Source organism: Physella acuta, unplaced genomic scaffold (genome assembly GCF_028476545.2).
Source record: "Physella acuta isolate Inbredline_101_S28 unplaced genomic scaffold, ASM2847654v3 ptg000871l, whole genome shotgun sequence".
In the NCBI taxonomy this organism is placed as follows: Eukaryota; Metazoa; Mollusca; class Gastropoda; family Physidae; genus Physella; species Physella acuta.
This window is the reverse complement of record NW_026732388.1, coordinates 1-18,209: the sequence shown is the minus strand read 5'-3', so window position 1 is coordinate 18,209 and position 18,209 is coordinate 1. Positions and strand designations below refer to the sequence as shown.

The 18,209-nt window shown below is 38.5% G+C and overlaps 2 protein-coding genes across 4 annotated transcripts; one reads left to right on the top strand and one right to left on the bottom strand.

Moving 5' to 3' along the window:
- Positions 1-748: 748 nt before the first annotated feature.
- On the bottom strand, positions 749-5,149 carry LOC131952379 (protein ABHD8-like). Of its 2 annotated transcripts, none has more exons than XM_059315003.1 (5): positions 4,979-5,149; positions 2,621-3,611; positions 2,260-2,427; positions 1,511-1,718; positions 749-1,067 (listed from the first exon to the last, which is right to left on the bottom strand). In XM_059315003.1, exons 2-5 carry the CDS (start codon positions 3,577-3,579, stop codon positions 822-824), a joined length of 1,581 nt encoding a protein of 526 aa, XP_059170986.1. In that variant the 5' UTR covers positions 3,580-3,611; positions 4,979-5,149; the 3' UTR covers positions 749-821. The 2 variants fall into 2 exon arrangements, with proteins under 2 accessions (XP_059170986.1, XP_059170987.1); XM_059315004.1 differs by having other exon boundaries at positions 4,989-5,149.
- A 4,491-nt stretch (positions 5,150-9,640) lies between these two features.
- Positions 9,641-15,891, top strand: LOC131952370 (2-succinylbenzoate--CoA ligase; the record flags this gene model as incomplete). Of its 2 annotated transcripts, none has more annotated exon segments than XM_059314982.1 (11): positions 9,641-9,670; positions 9,920-10,111; positions 10,186-10,284; positions 11,146-11,285; positions 11,517-11,732; positions 12,167-12,416; positions 13,244-13,312; positions 13,557-13,661; positions 13,922-14,045; positions 15,093-15,192; positions 15,748-15,891. In XM_059314982.1, coding segments are annotated over 10 exon segments (1,430 nt in total), but the record flags the coding sequence as incomplete, so codon positions are not given.
- Between the last annotated feature and the right edge of the window lie 2,318 nt (positions 15,892-18,209).

Sequence of the window (18,209 nt, the reverse complement as noted above, 5' to 3'; positions counted from 1 at the left end):
AGAATTATTAAACAATAAATCCTGATAGATATTTAAAAATTTAAGACCAATTTATTAAACAGCAAGAGTTTATAACAATCATAAAAATAAATAAATAAATACACAAAAAAAAATGTAGATTTCCATAAGAGTAGCCTACCCTTTTAGATAAGATAAAAAACAAAAAGGAGTTAGGTACCCTTTCAGATCAGATGATCTATAGGGCAGATTAAGAAGAGTTCATCTGTTTCTTTAAAGAAATAGCGTTATCAGTGGCATGTCCATCTGCCTTTGTTTTCCCAGACTCATGACAGGTACCCATCAGAGCTGAGTCAAGGTTCTATAGATTAGAGCCAGTCAATAGAATTTAAATTTTTTTTTCCTATGCACAGAATACAATATCTGGTAGAGCGAATATAAACCAACCTAAAAGGTTTTGAGATTGAAATCTTATTAACACCTATGAATTATGGTGGGAATAAGATTGAGATATAATACTTGTGAAATATAAAGGGTTTAACATCATCACTTATGAGCTCTTAGACTCATGGTTTATACAGGATTAACATCATCATAATTTCTGAAAGACACAAAGTAGTCCTGAAATACTGAGTTTAGTGTAACATCCTTAGGTACAATACAACAAAATAACAGGTAGTATTTGTACTCATTTGTATTTATTTTATAATGAGTTTTTATAATGAGTTTAATTTAGATTCTAGTTACTAGCTGACAAACCATTACAATTCTTAATAGACTGTAGCTAGAAATAATGCATTTTATTTATAGTAAATCAATAAAAATAAAAATTAAAACACCCTTAAAAACACCTAATAATTATTTTAAATTAGAATACTTTTACTTATAAAGGTTTGAGGTAAAGTATGCTTTGAAGATTTTTGGCTGTTGGTAAAAGACGTTGACTGATTTAGGCACTTCTGAGCTGCATAGTTGTTACGGTAGCCAGTGGATGGACCTTCAGGTTCGTGGATGAACTGTTCCAAGAGTTGATTCACTTCATCTGGTGCCTCTATCATCACCATGTGGCTAGCATCTCTGATCACTTGAAGCTTTGAGTTCAATAAAACCTGAAAAAATTTGGAAGACAATTTAACATCAATAGCAGTTATCCCCCTTTTCAAGGCATGAAATAATGATTGAAGGAAAACAAATTAATTTCAGTGTAGATTTGAATCTTAAACCACAAGACTTGTTAGCTTCAATATTTTATTCCATTTAAATACATGGCAGGTGATAGGAGACTGTTAATGTGTTCTATTAAATATTGAATACTATATAAAATTGGCTGACAGTGTGGCCATCTCCCCTGGTCTACACAACACAACTTGGCCAAGGTTTGTTGTGTAGATCAGGTTGCCATCTCATCTACACAACAAACCTTGGCCATCTATAAAACAAACCTTAGTCATCTACAAAACAAACCTTGGCCATCTACACAACAAACCTTGGCCATCTACAAAACAAACCTTGGCCATCTACACAACAAACCTTGGCCATCTACACAACAAACCTTGGCCATCTCCTCCTCATCCCTGAGTGACACCAGCTGATCCTGATCCCCATAGATGAGCAAACAAGGGCAGGTAAGCCAGTTGTGAAACAGCTCGTCCCCATCAGGCCAGTCCTGACCATTCATCACATTCTGCAGGACATAGGCAGGCACGTTAAAGGCTTCTTCCTTTGAGATCACAGGTTTTCTTCTTTTGTGAAACGCACCTCTATAAAACACAAAGTATAAGCTGGTAGTACTAAGAAGACCTTGAAAAACAATGAAAACATATGCTGTTTGCGCAAAGTGGTTTCTCAAAGTTTTGTTATCAACGTTGGGGTCAGGGTAGAAATACTAGAAATAATTGCTCCATCAAATTGAACTTAAAGGAATAATTATCGATTGGTTTATGTAAAAGATTAAAACATGCAAACCTGGAGAATAATTTGCATCGGTATAAAAATTTTGTACACTTTGGCTACAACAGCTATGTAAATTTTAGTACAGAAAATATGTTGACATGGGAGGGTGTGGTCCAGTGATAGAACACTGAACTGCTAACATGAAAGTCTCAAGTTTGAATCTCAGTCCGAACTTGAGTCTGCTGCCCTGCACAGACCTGACTCAAACTAGGCATTGGTCATAGTTCTGACCACACCACCCCTTCATATGCCGATGTCAAGGAACAAACTTTAAATATTCCCCTTTCAGACCTAATGATCCTTTGGGCAGATGAAGTAAAGTTTTTTTAACCAAGCCAGAACACTTACTTGTGGAACCCACAGACAAGGCATGGCTTTATGCAGGCCAGCAAGCAGTAGGGCAGGGTGAAAACCCCAGGCTGGGGAGCCAGTGGGGTAGGTGGCCCGCCACTTATAAGTATTAACTTGTAGACGCGCCTGGGTCTGTTTCTGGCTAACAATGTAGCAAAAGATGCACTGCAGATAAAATAAAACATTTTATATGATGAATGCACAATTTAAAAAATTAGTAAATCTCCCTATTTGGATTAGAAATTTTTAATCAAATATTTGAGCATTTGATTTAACACAATCAACTATTTTTAACCACACTAAAAAGTCGGTCACTACGAACCCAATATTTTCATTTGAAAAATTGTTCTAAACCTACCCATATGAATGACCAACAATAATATTTCTTCTCTTGCAATATTTATCAAACAGTTCTTCTAAGTCTGCAGCTATTTCTTTAAAATGATAAGCTTTGGCATTTTTGGGTGCACAGCTAAATCCATGCCCTATCAAGTCAGGAATGACAATCTCATATCCTCGACTCGCAAAATATTTAGACTGTGAACACCACACATCAGAGGAGCCACCTACTCCATGAATAAAAAATAAAACAACGTCTTCATGAGTAAGTTTTTGATTTGATGTAGATGATTCACTAGAACTTGAAATTTGATTCTGTAGTTGCTTTTGCAAGTCGGGATGGGAGGACACATCATGTATTTTAGAATGGGGCGTAGAATTACGAAGATCAAGTGAACTTGGCAGCTCATTATATTGCTTTTCACGTTCATCTTCTCTCAACTGTGAAAGACCTGATTCGTTAGAGGGTTGTATATCATTGAGTCTTCTGCCAGCATTATGTAATGACACCTGAACACTAGAGGCAGACCTAATATTCTTCTCTGTAATCCCATGATGCAATGGTGATTCTGCTGCACTTCCTGTAAAAGAATTTGTTTCTCCTTCATAATTCATGCTCTTTGTTAATGACTTAGCAGGGGATATATGTGCTACTTTACTTAATGTAACCTCAGATGTGTACTGCTTCTCAGACTGTAAACCGTCTCCTGCACTTAATTTTTCATTTAGCATGAGATTATCACAAAAAGGTTTGTTCAATTGTGTTGAGTTATGAGCCATTTTTGGCATAGTAAGGGGGCCTGATATGTGAGCATTTCTTTGCTTGTTTTGGATATACAGCTGCATTTCTTTTTCAAATTTTTCATCTCTTGGTTTGGCATTAAAATGTCGAATTCTCAGCTTACGTCCGGGACGGATCTCTATCATTGTGCCATTGTTATCTGAGGGACCAACACGCTGCCGTCTTCGCCTCAACATGGAAATGAAATTTTGAGTGAACTACATCATAGCTGAAAATAAAATAAAGTAGAAATAGAAATTCAATTATAAAATCTGGCAGTACTTTTTATTATTGTAATGTGTGCCGCTCATTCCAATTGTCATCCTGAGGTGATGATTGCTATATTTAGGAGTCAATTTTTTAACATTCACCGTACTTCGTGGGTGTAATTCAACCTATTTGATTTTTAAATGTGGATGGGAAACATCAGGTGACAAAATAAAGATGTAAAAAACACATTCAGTTTTAAACTGCTACTTATGTCTGCTAAAGTAACCAGGAAATCAAGGGACAATATAAAAATTATGAATACTTTGATAGTTTTAGCCTTTAGCCTTGAATAAGTTAAACTGTTCTTAACTTTTGGGGGGTAATAGATCTAGTAAACTAGTAAACTAATCTGTCTAAATTACTACTAGTCTAGTAACTGATAGTCAAGGACTCAACAATATTAAATATTTCAATAAAATTAACTGTAGTTAGTTACTATATTTATTTAGTAGTTACCTACTACTAGATCTAGAAATCTTAACTAGGTCTAGTATCTTGTCTAGAGTAGTCAGTAGTGAACTAGTAGTAGTTTGAGTTAGAACCTAACTATATTAAATATTTATATTAGGTAATCTATCGTTTTGGGTACGTAAAATCGCCGGTGACTAGTAATGTGAAAAACAGGTGACTCCTTAAATTTTAATAATTATTTCACATTTTGAGGAGGATTTGTGTTTTGAAAAATACAAATATGTTTCCTTGTTTCATTTATGTACCTGTTTTCAAACAATTGAATTAAAACTTTTCAATAATAAATGAATACTAGCGATGTTTCCAACAGATGCAACCATGCTCATTTACTATAGCAGCCATCTTGTTTAAGTTCTTTCTTTGTTAACTTATAGCGCGAGATCAGGGGAAGGCAACTCTATTTTACAAATGGCTGCTGTTTATATAGGAAATCCTGCTCGCAAACACTGCTGTTTAAAGTTAATTTCTTGCCTATATTGATATATTTACCTATTGATTTAGGTTAGTTATTCATTTATCTATAATATTTGACACAAATATATCAAAATATACTTCTATTAAAGCCTTGACAATGAGGTAACTTTTTCGTACATTACTAGCCGCGGGCGATTTTACGTACCCAAAACGATAGATTACCTTATATTATTATATAAACTTAAAGCTTTTTACTTTTAGTTAGAGTTAGAATGGTGAGAGGAGAGTTATTGTGACTCAAGTCTCAAGTAAAAGTGTAAGTGTAGTGTGTGTAAGTGTAGGAGTGTCTCAGTGTAGGTGGTCTAGGTAATTCAAGTTCACAACTTTTAGATTTTAAATTTTAGAACTTTAACTCAAACTGTTCTGTCCGAAAACACTTACTTTTACTTACAGGCGAGTTTTTTGTCCGACACTAGTAGAACAGTAACTCCCTGATGTATATTAAAGTCATCAAAGTGCAACTGATAACTTAATTGTTTAAATTTCATTCTCAAATTTAAAAAGAGTTGGTTTCTAAGCTTAGACTCGATTGTTTACACATCTCTATGTAAGTAAAACATGGCGGTATTCCATTTCCGGGTGTTGCCTAGTTTACGAAAGTTGGATTTTTTTCTTTTGCTTTGTTTCTTTCTCTTTTTAACTGTTAACTATGGTTATAAAAATATTTTCCAGAGATTTTTACCTAATGTGGTAACCATCTCCAGAGTTGACCACACAAACATGCTTTAAAAAAACAACAAAAACAAACAACCTTAAACGTAGTACTAAAGTTACTTTAGTCTAATGTATTATTTGTAACTTTCCCTAAGTTTATCTAGCACGTTAAATTTAATCTGCTTCGAACAAAAAGATGTTTACTATTGTTTACTAATTTATTGAGCTTTATGTATACTAAGGCTACCATTTTGGGTTTTTTCATTTTGATGTTATGATGTCTAAGTTTATGTTTTCGGTGTGACCATAATTTAGCGTTTAGTTTTAACTTCTCCCTTCGTCACACATCGTCACAAAAGCCAGACCCCCCCCCCTAAAATGAGGTCACATCTCAGCTAACACCCTCCCCCTCAAAATTGGACACTATTAAAAGTATATATTTTCTATATGAATTGTATAAATTTCATTTCGTTCGGGGGGGGGGGGGGCGGTAAAAATTTTTTCGGGGGGGGGGATCTTTGCCCCCTCCCGGAGAGATGCCTGGAAGAAACTCTGATCTCTATTCACAAAAGCCCACCAATATTACTTTTATACTTGTTCATTTCATGACACAGTTAGTGAACTCTCTTTCAATGTTTCATCGAGAGAACTCGGCTGAATGGCTTCTTGGAAAATTTCACTATACACAAACAGCCCTACAACTTATGTGATCCGTCCACTTAACACATGCAGATCTGACAATGTAGGCTAGGCCTAGTCTAATGTAATTTACTCTCTGGTTGTGTTTTATGAGCGAGGTCAATCAAAAACAATTTTTTTAGTGCAGTGTCACACAAATTTTATTTTAAGGACAGCTCTCTTTAAATAAACATTGTCTGGTGGGAAGCGATGAAAGCACTCCAGTCACTGACAACCACCTGTCACTGACATATTTATATGACAACCAGTCACTGACAACCACCAGTCACTGACATATTTATATGACAACCAGTCACTGACAACCACCAGTCACTGAAAACCACCACATCACTGGCAACCACCAGTCACTGACAACCACCACATCACTGACAACCACCTGTCACTGACATATTTATATGACAACCAGTCACGGACAACCACCAGTCACTGAAAACCACCACATCACTGGCAACCACCAGTCACTGAAAACCACCACATCACTGACAACCAAGGGACGGAGTGGTCTAGCGGTAGAGAGCTGGACTGCTAACCCGTAAGTCTCGAGTTCGAATCCGGGTTCAAGCCAGTAGACCGTCCCTGAGTCCACCCAACTCTGATGGGTACCTAACTCACGTTAGGGAGAGTAAAGGCGGCTGGGCATAGTGCTGACCACACTATCTCTTCATATGCCGAGGTCACAGAAACAAGTGAACTCTACTTCACCTGCCCCATAGACCGTCAGGTTTGAAAGGGAAACTTTACTTACTTTTTTTTTACTGACAACCACCTGTCACTGACATATTTATATGACAACCAGTCACGGACAACCACCAGTCACGGAAGTCAAGGACAACCACCAGTCACTGACCAACCAGCAGAGGCGTAGCGAGGGGGGGGGGGCGGGGGGGGACATATGTCCCCGGGCGCCGACCTTAGGGGGGCGCTAAATTGAAAGTTGGAGGGGAGGGTGCAAATGAAAAGTTCGAGGGGGTGGGGGTGCAAATCGAAAGTTTGTCCCCGGGCGCCAGGAGGGGTCGCTACGCCTCTGCCAACCAGTCACTGACTGTATGGCAGATTTACACTTTGGGTGCCAGTTGTACCAGCACTTGTATGTTAGGTGCAAAAAAAAAAAATAAACCGGGAGTGATCTCCCCTAAAATTTCTTGTATAACACTACGGAGAATGGCATCTTGGGATATAGATATGATTTTTAATTAATTTCTAAATACTTACTTTTAAAAATAGAATAGAATCTCGTAGAAAAAAAAGTGCACACCAAGTGAACGGCAAACAATATAATAGTGTAGAATATTAGTACTTTATAAATTCTTTTGAGAAATCAGAAATAGTGTAAATTACTACTTCTGGTCAACGGAAATTACGCAAAATTTGAAAAAAGGCAGAGAACTAGATCTTTTACTTTCATGCGAAATTTAATTTTTAAAAAGTACTTGAGTACTAATTCAGATAAATAGATGAATGAAAAGTAGAATAAGTTCATTTCCGGAAATCGCTGAAAAGTTGTTACAGAACTACTAGTTTGATATAATGCTTATAAATGAAATTTCATCAACTTAGCTGTAACGATACTCAAGTTACCATGTTCACAGACAGACACACACATATACATGGACAAAATTACAAAACTATGTTTATCCAACTCAGGGATGTGTAACAATTACAATACTTCCTCTTTACTTTGTATATGAAAAAGTAAAAATGAACAGAAAATGTATTGCTTATGGAAATACACACTTATATAACTACATCTCATTTGTTTTAAATAGGCAACTACCAAACAAGTGGACATCACAACCTGACTGCACCTACACCAACCCAACTAGTGGACATCACAACCTATCTACACCTACCAAACAAGTGGACATCAATAAATTAGTAGACATCTTTTTGTTCGAAGCAGATTAAATTTAAAGTGATAGTTAAAATTAGGGAAAGTTACAAACAATACATTAGACTAACTTTAGTACTACGTTTAAGGTTGTTTGCTTTTTTTTTTCTGCGTCATAAAATTAGCTTTAACTTCTTGATACGAAGGGGGAAGGGAAGAAGTAATGACGGTATTCACTTAGGCATAATCTACAACAGAGGCGTAGCGAAGGGGGCGGGGCGGGGGGGGGGGGGGGTACATATGTCCCCGGGCGCCGACCTTAGGGGGCGCCAAAATGGGTTGGAAAAACAAATTAAAATCTCATTTTAGCTGCATTTTTGCTTTATAAATAAAATAAAAAATATATGATGATGGGGGGGGGGGGGGAATGGAAATCGAAAGTTTGATGGGGGGGGGGGGGGTTGCCAATCGAAAGTATGAGAGAGGGGGGGGGGGTGCAAATCGAAAGTTGAAAAGTTGATCCCGAGCGGGGCGCCAGATTGAAAGTTCGTCCCCGGGCGCCGGGAAGGGTTGCTACGCTTCTGATATACAATCTTCACAATCATTATCCACGCTGAAGGGACAGTGGCTAATGTGGTCTATGTAGGATTGTAGGCTATAATAGGCTAGCCCTACAATCCCAAACCTTCAACGTTGTTGCCAGTCTACACGGGAGACTTATTTTATATCGCATACACACCCCACCCATCCAAACACACAATAAGCCACGTGTTATGGTACGACGGACTATACAGTTAGACATTTTTAAAATCTTGGAATACTATACAGTGTTGCTGAAACATTTCTTTTAATTTATTTTTGTGGACCATTTTACACACCCCAACCTTATTCTTTTATGGAACCACCACAGTTAACGATTGTGGATGCGTGTGGAAGGGGTGGGGGAGGGAGGGTCTATGTGGACATCACAATCATAATCTGTATTGTTTATAACTAAAACAAAACTGCATGAAATGGTAATCGACATTCAGACCTATATTAGACCTAAACAGAAATATAGGAAATGAATCCGGTGTGGACAATCTAATGATTTAAACTTTTAAAAACACTAATAGGCCTTGACTTTTTAGTGAACGTTTACATCGGGTGTAGAGGCTAGGGGTGGCGTTCTTCAAAAGGAGTAGCCTGTGGAACACCCCAATAAATGGATGACACGTAAGAGGATGGAGGTGTGGTTTTACGACGCTAATGTCGTGTAGTGTTTGTTACAGACTTTTTTCTCCGGGGGGGGGGGGGGGGGGGTCACTTGAAATTTTCGGGGGGGGGGGGGCGGTAGACTTTCTCTGGGGGGGGGGGCGGACACTGTTAAAAGTATATATTTGTTATATAAGTTATATAAATTTCATTTAGTTCGGAGGGGGGGGGGGCGGTAGAATTTTTTCGGGGGGGGGGGGGGGGGCGGTAGAATTTTTTCGTGGGGGGGGGGGCCCGAAGAGATGCCTGGAAGAAACTCTGATGTCTTGCTTAATGTTTTTCTTTGTACCTATGGGCCAGTCCACCCCATGGTCTGTGGCTAAGAATAATCTAACTCTGAGAAATACCTTCAACATGAAAGTATGTAGCACTACCATGATAAAAAAGGCCAAGCGACGTATTCTATCAAAAGTTGCTGCCAACATAGGTTGTTTGGTCCTAATAAAGTTATCAATGACGCAGTTGTGGACTACTGGTGTTGACAAGCAAGAATTTAACTGGAGCAAGATCGTGTTTAACGTTGAGAAATAACAATTAGTTTCGTCAACATGTTGTATTAGGAAAACTATAAAAGTTAGATTCGTCAACATTTTGCGTTTAATTACCATGATTTCCTATTCTGTTAAGTTATTGAAAACGTAATTAAGTAATTGTCAATAGAAATTCTCATTTAACTTTTTTTAAGGGAAAAATTTAGAATTTGTCCATGTTCATTGTGTTAACCTCTTTATAACAATGAAATTTTAATATTTTCTTTTTCTAAAAAAAAACAACAACCGTTGTTATTATAAGTTTTCTAGCGAAACTAAAACGAAAACCAAAGCATCACTTAGATCTACATTGTACAAATGTTATATAAACTGTTTTTAAATTTATTTTTATTTTAGTGATACACGATGGCACAAAATATTCCAACAGATATTGTTATCGAAAGGCTTAAATACCGCGCACAACAAGACCCTTCAAAGGCGGGGTATATTTTTCTAACTTTTCAAAATGAGTTGCTTCCCTTATCAAGATTCGAGTTGTGGAACTTGAGTGGACGATTCGCTTCAAGGCTACGAAGATTAGGAATTAAGGTACATTTATTTGTCAGTTTCTTGTCTGTCTAAAGACGTCAAGGACTCTGTATTAAAGATATTTTAATCAACAGATTGGTGATGTCGTCTGCTCCATTTTAAACAACTCACGGACAAAGCTCATCACTGATTTGGGTATCATGACGGCTGGTGGTGTCGTCATCAATGCTAAGGTAATTAATTGGTTTGATTGGACTGTTAAGCACATCCCACACAACTGGTTACGGTAATTAATCATTTTGATTGGACACAGCTGATTGCGATTTGATTAGGAAGTGCAATAATAGGCCTACATAATTTAGTTACCTTTTAATTGAGATATTTTTTGTTTACTTTGTGACCTTGCTTTTTATTTTCATATCTCTATATATAATTCTCTTCTTGGAGACCATAGAAAACACCCAGCTGTAAGCGCGCTCCCTACCACCCCCACCCCTACATGATCATGCGAAATGTTTACAATCGTAGAGCCGGGTTTAGTAACGGCTATTAGAGGCAGATAATTTAGTTTGAAACGATTTTAAACTTAGGGGAGGTAACTAAGAGGAGTTTACTTTCACGGGGGGGGGGGGGGGTTATCGTCCTTAACGAGCTACTGATAGTGATTTAAATTTAAGACAAATAATTTTAGTGGCAGCGTTGGTACTGTCGAATTCACAAATTATGAATTATGAAAACAACTAAATAGCGGCGGCGGGTCGGCTCGTATCATTTATTTCAATTTATTGAACGGCGTGGCCTAAGCGGTAGAGCACTAAGTTTGTTAATTCGAAAGTCTCGAGTTCGGATCCGGGTCAAAGTCAGTAGAATGTCCCTGAGTCCACCCAGCTTTGATGGGTACCTAGCTTATGTTTGGGAAATAAAGGCGGCTGGGCAAAGTGCTCACCACAACTTCAAAATCCGAGGTCAAGAAAAATATGAACTCTCTATTGACTTCTTTAGTTACTTTTCTTGACAATGAGAACACTTGCAGAACTTGTCTGCACTGTGCTAGTAATTGTTTTTTTTAAAGAATTATACATGTAACCTTCTAGACGATTCTGTCCGATGGACAAGATGTATTTAAAGCCCTCAACATCTCCAAGTGCAGGACTATCATAACATCACGAGATTGCGAAGAGTTGCTTTTTCTTCAGACATTTTTTAAAACAGATGGTCTGAAACGCCAAGTAGGGTAGGTGTATAGGAAGCGTATTTATCTTTAAATGGTGTACATGTTATCTAATAATTAATTTTATCAATTATATTTTAAATGATTGATGGTCACACATTTCCACTGTTGGCTAGGTTAACTTTAACTTCGTTAGCATTATATTCCTATAAGATATATTAACATTTTTATTCAAAGAGACATAACTAAAAAATTTCTTTCAAACAATTGATCGAATGTGCGTTTACTAAACAGTGTAGAAACCATCATCCCAGTACAGTGTAGCCAGGCCCCTTGTCTGAAACAGCTGATCGTGTACAAGTTAACCAGCCACCAAGACCACACAGCTTTCATCTCTTCTCTCGCTGATGAAGATTTCTACGAGGCAGACGTCAATGCTGATGACGAGGCTTACATTTTCTTGACTTCCGGTAGTACTAGCTACTCAAAGTTGGTGCCTAGGACTCAGAGGTGGGTTACATTTCAGTCGAATTTTTTTAAACTCTTAATTTACTTTCGTTAAATTACATTTGAATTTCCTGTGTGATTCTCTACTTATTTTGCTGAAGTTGCATTCAACTAATAGTTTATCGCTTTTCTTTAGCAATCGCATTTTTACTTTAAGCCCACGTTTATCTTTCTTTAGTGTTACTATATAGGAAACAGTGGAATGGTAAAACTTATCACAAGTAGGCCTATCCTTATAGTGTTCTGAAAGAATTTTAAAATATATCACATGACACTGTTCAAAGCCTATATTCCAATAATTTTCTAAACTTGTCTAAAATTTTCTGAACCTATATCTGGCACAAATACAACCTTCTATTTCTACCCCCCACAAGAGAGTACCTGACACAAATACAACCTTCTATTTCGATCCCCCCACCCCCTTCCCCCCCCACAAGAGAGTACCTGGCACAAGCTGACGCCATCAAACACTTTGGGCAGCTCACTGACGTCATGTACAACGACCGACCAATGGAGTGGATAGCCGGAAGTCCCCACCTGTATCTCTCGGCAGGTGTCACCACGGTGGTGCAGGAGGTGTATGACGGTGTGGTCAAGAGGCGAGTGACGGACATCTGGCAGTTGCTCTCTCACCTGGGCGTACACCTGGCCTTCATGTTACCTGCTGACGTCATGGAACTCAAGCAGGTGATTGAACCTAGTGCAGACGATCGGTTAACTGTCATTTGAACAAATCTAGACGAGTAATTTTGGTTGTTCTTTTCTTTATGAGAGTAGTTGGTAAATATTTCCAATTGAATATTAACAAAGATTATTTAAATAAAATAAATATAGGCATACATATATATTAATGAAATTGTACCAATTTAAAATATTTAAAATGATAGTAAAGGGTTGTCCATAAATGACGTCGCGCTTTTTTTGACGACTTTTACCTCTACCCTCCCCTCAGTCACAAAAAGCCAGACCCCACCCCTAAAATGACGTCACACCTCAGCTTACAACCCCCCTCAAAATTGTATTTGAATTTTTCTTAAAATACGATATTTCACAAAATCTTGTCTGAACGCTGTCAACATAGAGTACTTTAATCAATTCCTATTACAATTTATTAAAACAGTTTTCTAAAACGCGAGATAACGGCTGAAATTCGTTTTCTTACATTGCTTTTTTATGATGCAAAAGTGTGACGTTACACCATCTGACCCCCCCCCCCCCTTCCGCCTCATCACACACCGTCACAAAATTACGGACCCACCCTACGAGTGTGACGGTATTTATGGACGACTCTAAATGTAACTAAAACACTAAAAGATGTTTTTTCCCTTGTTTTCTGTGTGTGGAGGGGTTCAATTGAAACTCCCGTGACGTGGGGGGGAGGGGGGGGGGGGTGAACAATGGCATATCTATATAGTATCCTGACATCTATCTCTCCATACCCCCACCCATGAAAGATGCCTGCAATAAACACTGCGCCGAATTAAAAACAAAATGTATTGAAACTATTTTTAAAGGCATATGATAACGGATGTTTTCATCAGAAAATCTCTGCCCTAATTACTGGAGGCCAGCCAATCAGAAAAGTAAGTCCTAGTTTTGTTTACGGTACCATTAGCTCACTGACTAACTCTTGTTTTAATGGGCATAAACTGTTAGCTTATTTTGTTTAGGTAAACACCGTTTATAATTCCAGTTTATTCATTGAAGAAGCTGTTAGTTTATTTTGTTTAGGTCAACACCGTTTATTCTTCAGTTTATTCATTGCAGAAGCTGTTAGCTTATTTTGTTTAGGTCAACACAGTTTATCTCTTAGTCTATTCATTGCAGAAGCTGTTTGATGTAGTGGGGCGAGTGTTTGAGAAAGTTTACACAATATATGGGTCAACAGACGCAGGGTTTTTGGTAACAGGAGTCGTGGATCACACTAACAGGGTAATTTTGTTGAGTTGTTGATCAGACAAACAGTAGTTTTGTTGAAGATATAGATCTAGTCCTGAAATTATAAATAAAATACTGATAATCTTTATAAATAAATTAAAAATGAATTTCCTCTTGAGACGTTTCAAGTAATTTAATAAATACATCCATTATTTGCAAAACAGTGTAAGCTATTGAATCCTCGGTACTTAATAAGGCAATATCTGCTTATGATTTATGTTTTACCGTATACTTTCTTATACGTCTGGAAGCAGGATCAGATTAAAGACTGCTACACCGGTCAGTGCTTGACCACTGGGCTACAGATGAAACTTCTGGACGAGAAGACTAACACACTCGTCACAAGCGCTAACAAAGTCGGAAAAATCTTTTGTAGAGGTGAAAGGTTTCTCGCTACAAATAGGGACTAGATACAAGGGCGTGCCAGGATACTTGGTACGGTGGGTGGGGAGGTTAAAGGCAGAGGTGAAAGATTTCTCGCTTAAAATAGGGGGTTGATTTTGGGGCGTGCAGGATACTTTGTACGGAGTGAGTGAGGATGGGGTGGGAGGAGGGGTAAGCGTACATTTTGTCCGAATGTTGCATGGCATATGGTGTACGGGATGACGTGTACTCCTATGTCCTCTGTCGTTGTCATCTTTTTACATACACTCACTAATCAGAATTAATGTTTTACGTTATACTCAACATGAAATAAAGTCACAGATGGAGTGGTGTGGTCGGGTGATAGATCTCTGGTCTGCTAACACGGAAAGTCAGCTGAGGGCTTGATTATTTGAGTCAGCTCAGCCTTTATGGGTACCTGAGTTTAGTGTAACGGTCATTGTGCTGACCACACAATCCCTCCTTACGACGATGTAAAAAAAACAACAACAACCAATCCAGAGAAACTCTACTTTATCTGTGAACATTCAGCTGTCAGAGCGTACTTTATTTGCTGTCAGTTTGATTTCATTTGTTTCCACTAGTATCATACGTTGGTCTTCGTTATATACTGAACAATTTGTATTTAAGTTATATAATAATATGTGAAGCTAATACCCACGAATGTCCTAATTAAAAGCTATATGATTATATCCAATGTGAGCATAATCACCCATTACAATATTCATGCACTCATCCAAAGTGGCGTTACTAGGTCGAGTGCTGTTCAAATCGGTGCAATGACTGAGGCTGTCACCCCACTCCTCCTTCAACAATTTTAATTTTGCATAATCGTTTTGGTCTCTCCCCATCAGTTTATTTAACTGTATAAAACTTTGTTTTGTCAGTAATATTTACGATTTTTCAATTTGGATCCCCCCCCCCCCACCGCCCCCGAACTGTCCCCCGGTGCGGCCCGCACCCCCCTGCCTGGTTATGCTACTGCCCATCTATCAAAACATACATGAGTATGTGACATACATTTCATCTCTCACGACATAGGGGGCAACGTCCTGAGACATTACCTGGGTATGGAGCGGTCAACACAAGGCGTGTTCACTGAGGACAACTGGTTTGTTACCAGTGATCTAGGCTACACAGAGTAAGTCGACTACTATATTAGACACATAATGTACACATTTTAATACTTACAAAGTTTTACCTACATTCCAACACATTGGTAAGATGGTTGATAATCTTGCCCCCCCCCCTGCTGTTGGTCCAACCAATATATGCTTATTTAAAGTTATCCAAAAATATTGAAACCAAGTTTATGGTTTATGTGTGTTCTAAAATGAGTGTTCGGGTGGTAGTGCGCACAACTGCTAACCTTAACGTCTCGAGGTTCAAACCCCTAAAGCTTACGTTAGGTTAATCTAAGGCGACTAGACATTGTGCTGACCACACAATTTGATGTGTACCGAGGTAATTGAAACAAACAGGTGTCCCATGTGTCTTGGGCACTGACTGGGGAGGTTAATAATGATGTTAAAAATGTATTCGCTCAAACTATTTCAATTCTTACAAACCGCCATTAATGTTTATTTATATTGATTATATGGGAGTGTTTCTGCTTGGAAGAACCAAAGACAGCAACCCAAAATAATTTACATTTGTTTTTCTCTGTGACATTGCTTGATATGGTGATGATGTGCAGTGAAGTCGGCGACCTCCACGTTATTGGACGAACATCCGACTCTATCTTGAACGGTACAACCATCGTCTACCCTCAGTGGTTGGAGGAGAGGCTGCACACTTGCCCGGGGGTGGAGAACGTGGTTGTTGTAGGTGAGGTGTTGAAAGGGTGGTTTTTGTGGTTAAGATGTCTAAAGGTGGATGTTGTAGGTGGATGTTGTAGGTGGATGTTGTAGGTGGATGTTGTAGGTGGATGTTGTAGGTGGATGTTGTAGGTGAGGTGTCTAAAGGTGGATGTCGTAGTTGATATGGCTAACGGTGGATGTTGTAGTTGAGATATCCAGTAGTGGATGTTGTAATTGAGATGTCTAAAGATAGATGATGTAGTTGACATGTCCAATAATGGATGAAGTAGTTAACATGTCCATTGTTAGATGTTGCAGTTGAGTTGTCCAATGGTGGATGTTTGTAGCGGAGATTCTAATTGTGGATGATGTAGTTAAGATGTTTTATGGTGGATGATGTAGTTTTTTTTATGTCTGATGTTGGATGTTATAGTTGAGATATCTAACGTTTGAGGACTCATACCGCTTCCAAAGAACCAGACCGATCTAACTCCACTTTTAGGTTGTTTATTTTAGATTTATGCACCTTGTGTGTTCTAAATACATCAAGGAAAAAAGTTATGCGGCAATATCTGTGATTATTTCTACACAAAAATTCAATTTCACTAGGTGATACATTTAGAAATGTTAGGAAAAAAAATCATCAAAGTCTTGCTCTGGTTATTTTTTAAAAGTGGAGTTAAAACATTAGTTAAAAATATTAGGAGCCTTTTTAAATATTTGTTGTTATATTTCGTAGTCACTTTAATGAATCGTACCGTAATGATTGTATGAGATACATTCCAAATGGTAACTGGAAACCTATTGAAAAACAGATTCTGAGCTAAACGTACACTTAGTCACCAACACTGTCATGATAACGATTATTCCCTGCTCTGGACCATACATTATCTAGTACATTTTAACCAACGAATAAATTCATACCCCCCTACCCACTCCCCTGCAGGTATCCCCCCACCCAGTCCTGCACCAGGAGATCTGTGTGTGCGTCACGCTTGAGAGATGCGCTCGACTCACTACAGAAGATCTCAAACGGTTCTGTAGAACTCTCTACACCAACAGGGCGACAGAGTTCGACGGAGTTCCAAACAAATTTCTCATTTTTGACTCCTTTCCCAAACAGTCTACGGGGAAATTTTCTAGGAAAAAAATTGCAAAGATGGCGGCATGCAGATTCATTACATCTAGCTTGAGCACCGTCGACCACGAGCATGAGGAAAACATGGGATATCACTAAAACTTGAATGTGTTTCTGATGTTATACTCTGATCAATTTTGTTTGAACACTCACGTTTTGTTTATTAAATAGCGCTTTCGTGCTATAAATAAAATGAATGTTTCCATAAAAGATAGAACCAGAGGCGTAGCTACGAGGAGGGCGGGCTGGGTGGCCGCCCCGGGCGCCAACCGAAGGGCGTGCAAAACGGGGTACATTTTAAACAAAAAGCTCATTCTGCACAGTGAAATTTAAGAAAATAAATTGAGACATGGCTTTACAGACTGATTTCCTGAATTGGTGTATGTATGGGGGGGGGGGGGGACGCGCATTTTTTTGTCAACGTGAATAACAAAGTTTGAATAAGGGGGAACAACATTGATAATCCCCCCCCCCCCCCCCCCCCGGGCGCCGGAATGGGTCGCTACGCCTCTGGGTGGAACACACACGAGCGAAATCCTATTTCTACCTTTGTATGTTTCTTTGCTAATACCACGAGTAATACCAGAATGCACAAACGCAAGAACCTCTTGTGAGGTCGTTCAATGTTTGACTGAATGGGGGGGGGGGGGGGGAGATAAAATATTTTTGTACTTTGACATATTTTCCTTGTCGGAAAAAAATAAATGGTATCCATATCGAATGAAGTGTTGTTTAGAAAGTATTTTCACCGACAGCAGTTGAGTACGTTTTACAAGATTTGAGTTCTACATGAAGTGGGCTACATCACTGTGCTGTCCACACGTTATTATTTTCAATACTGATCGTTTCAAAATGATTTTCCGTGAGGTTTCATTGTATCTAGGGCTATAGACGTCACGCCTTTTAACGACTAACAAAAAGCCAGAGACCCCCCCCCCCCCCCCACAATGACGCCATTTATGAATAGTAATTGACTATTAACAATGTTCATTTAATTCTAACCGTTCTAATTAATTTCTAAATAATTATTTAAAAAGTAATCTTACCTTCCCTTAGGTGCGCGGAACTTTGTCCACAGGTGTTTTGACCAAAGGGGGTTTGACCATAGGGGTTTTGACCACAGAGGGGCTTTGACCATAGGGGCTTTGACCATAGGGGGTTTGACCACAGCGGGCCTTTGACCATAGGAGCTTTGACCACATGTGTTTTCTCTTTGATCAC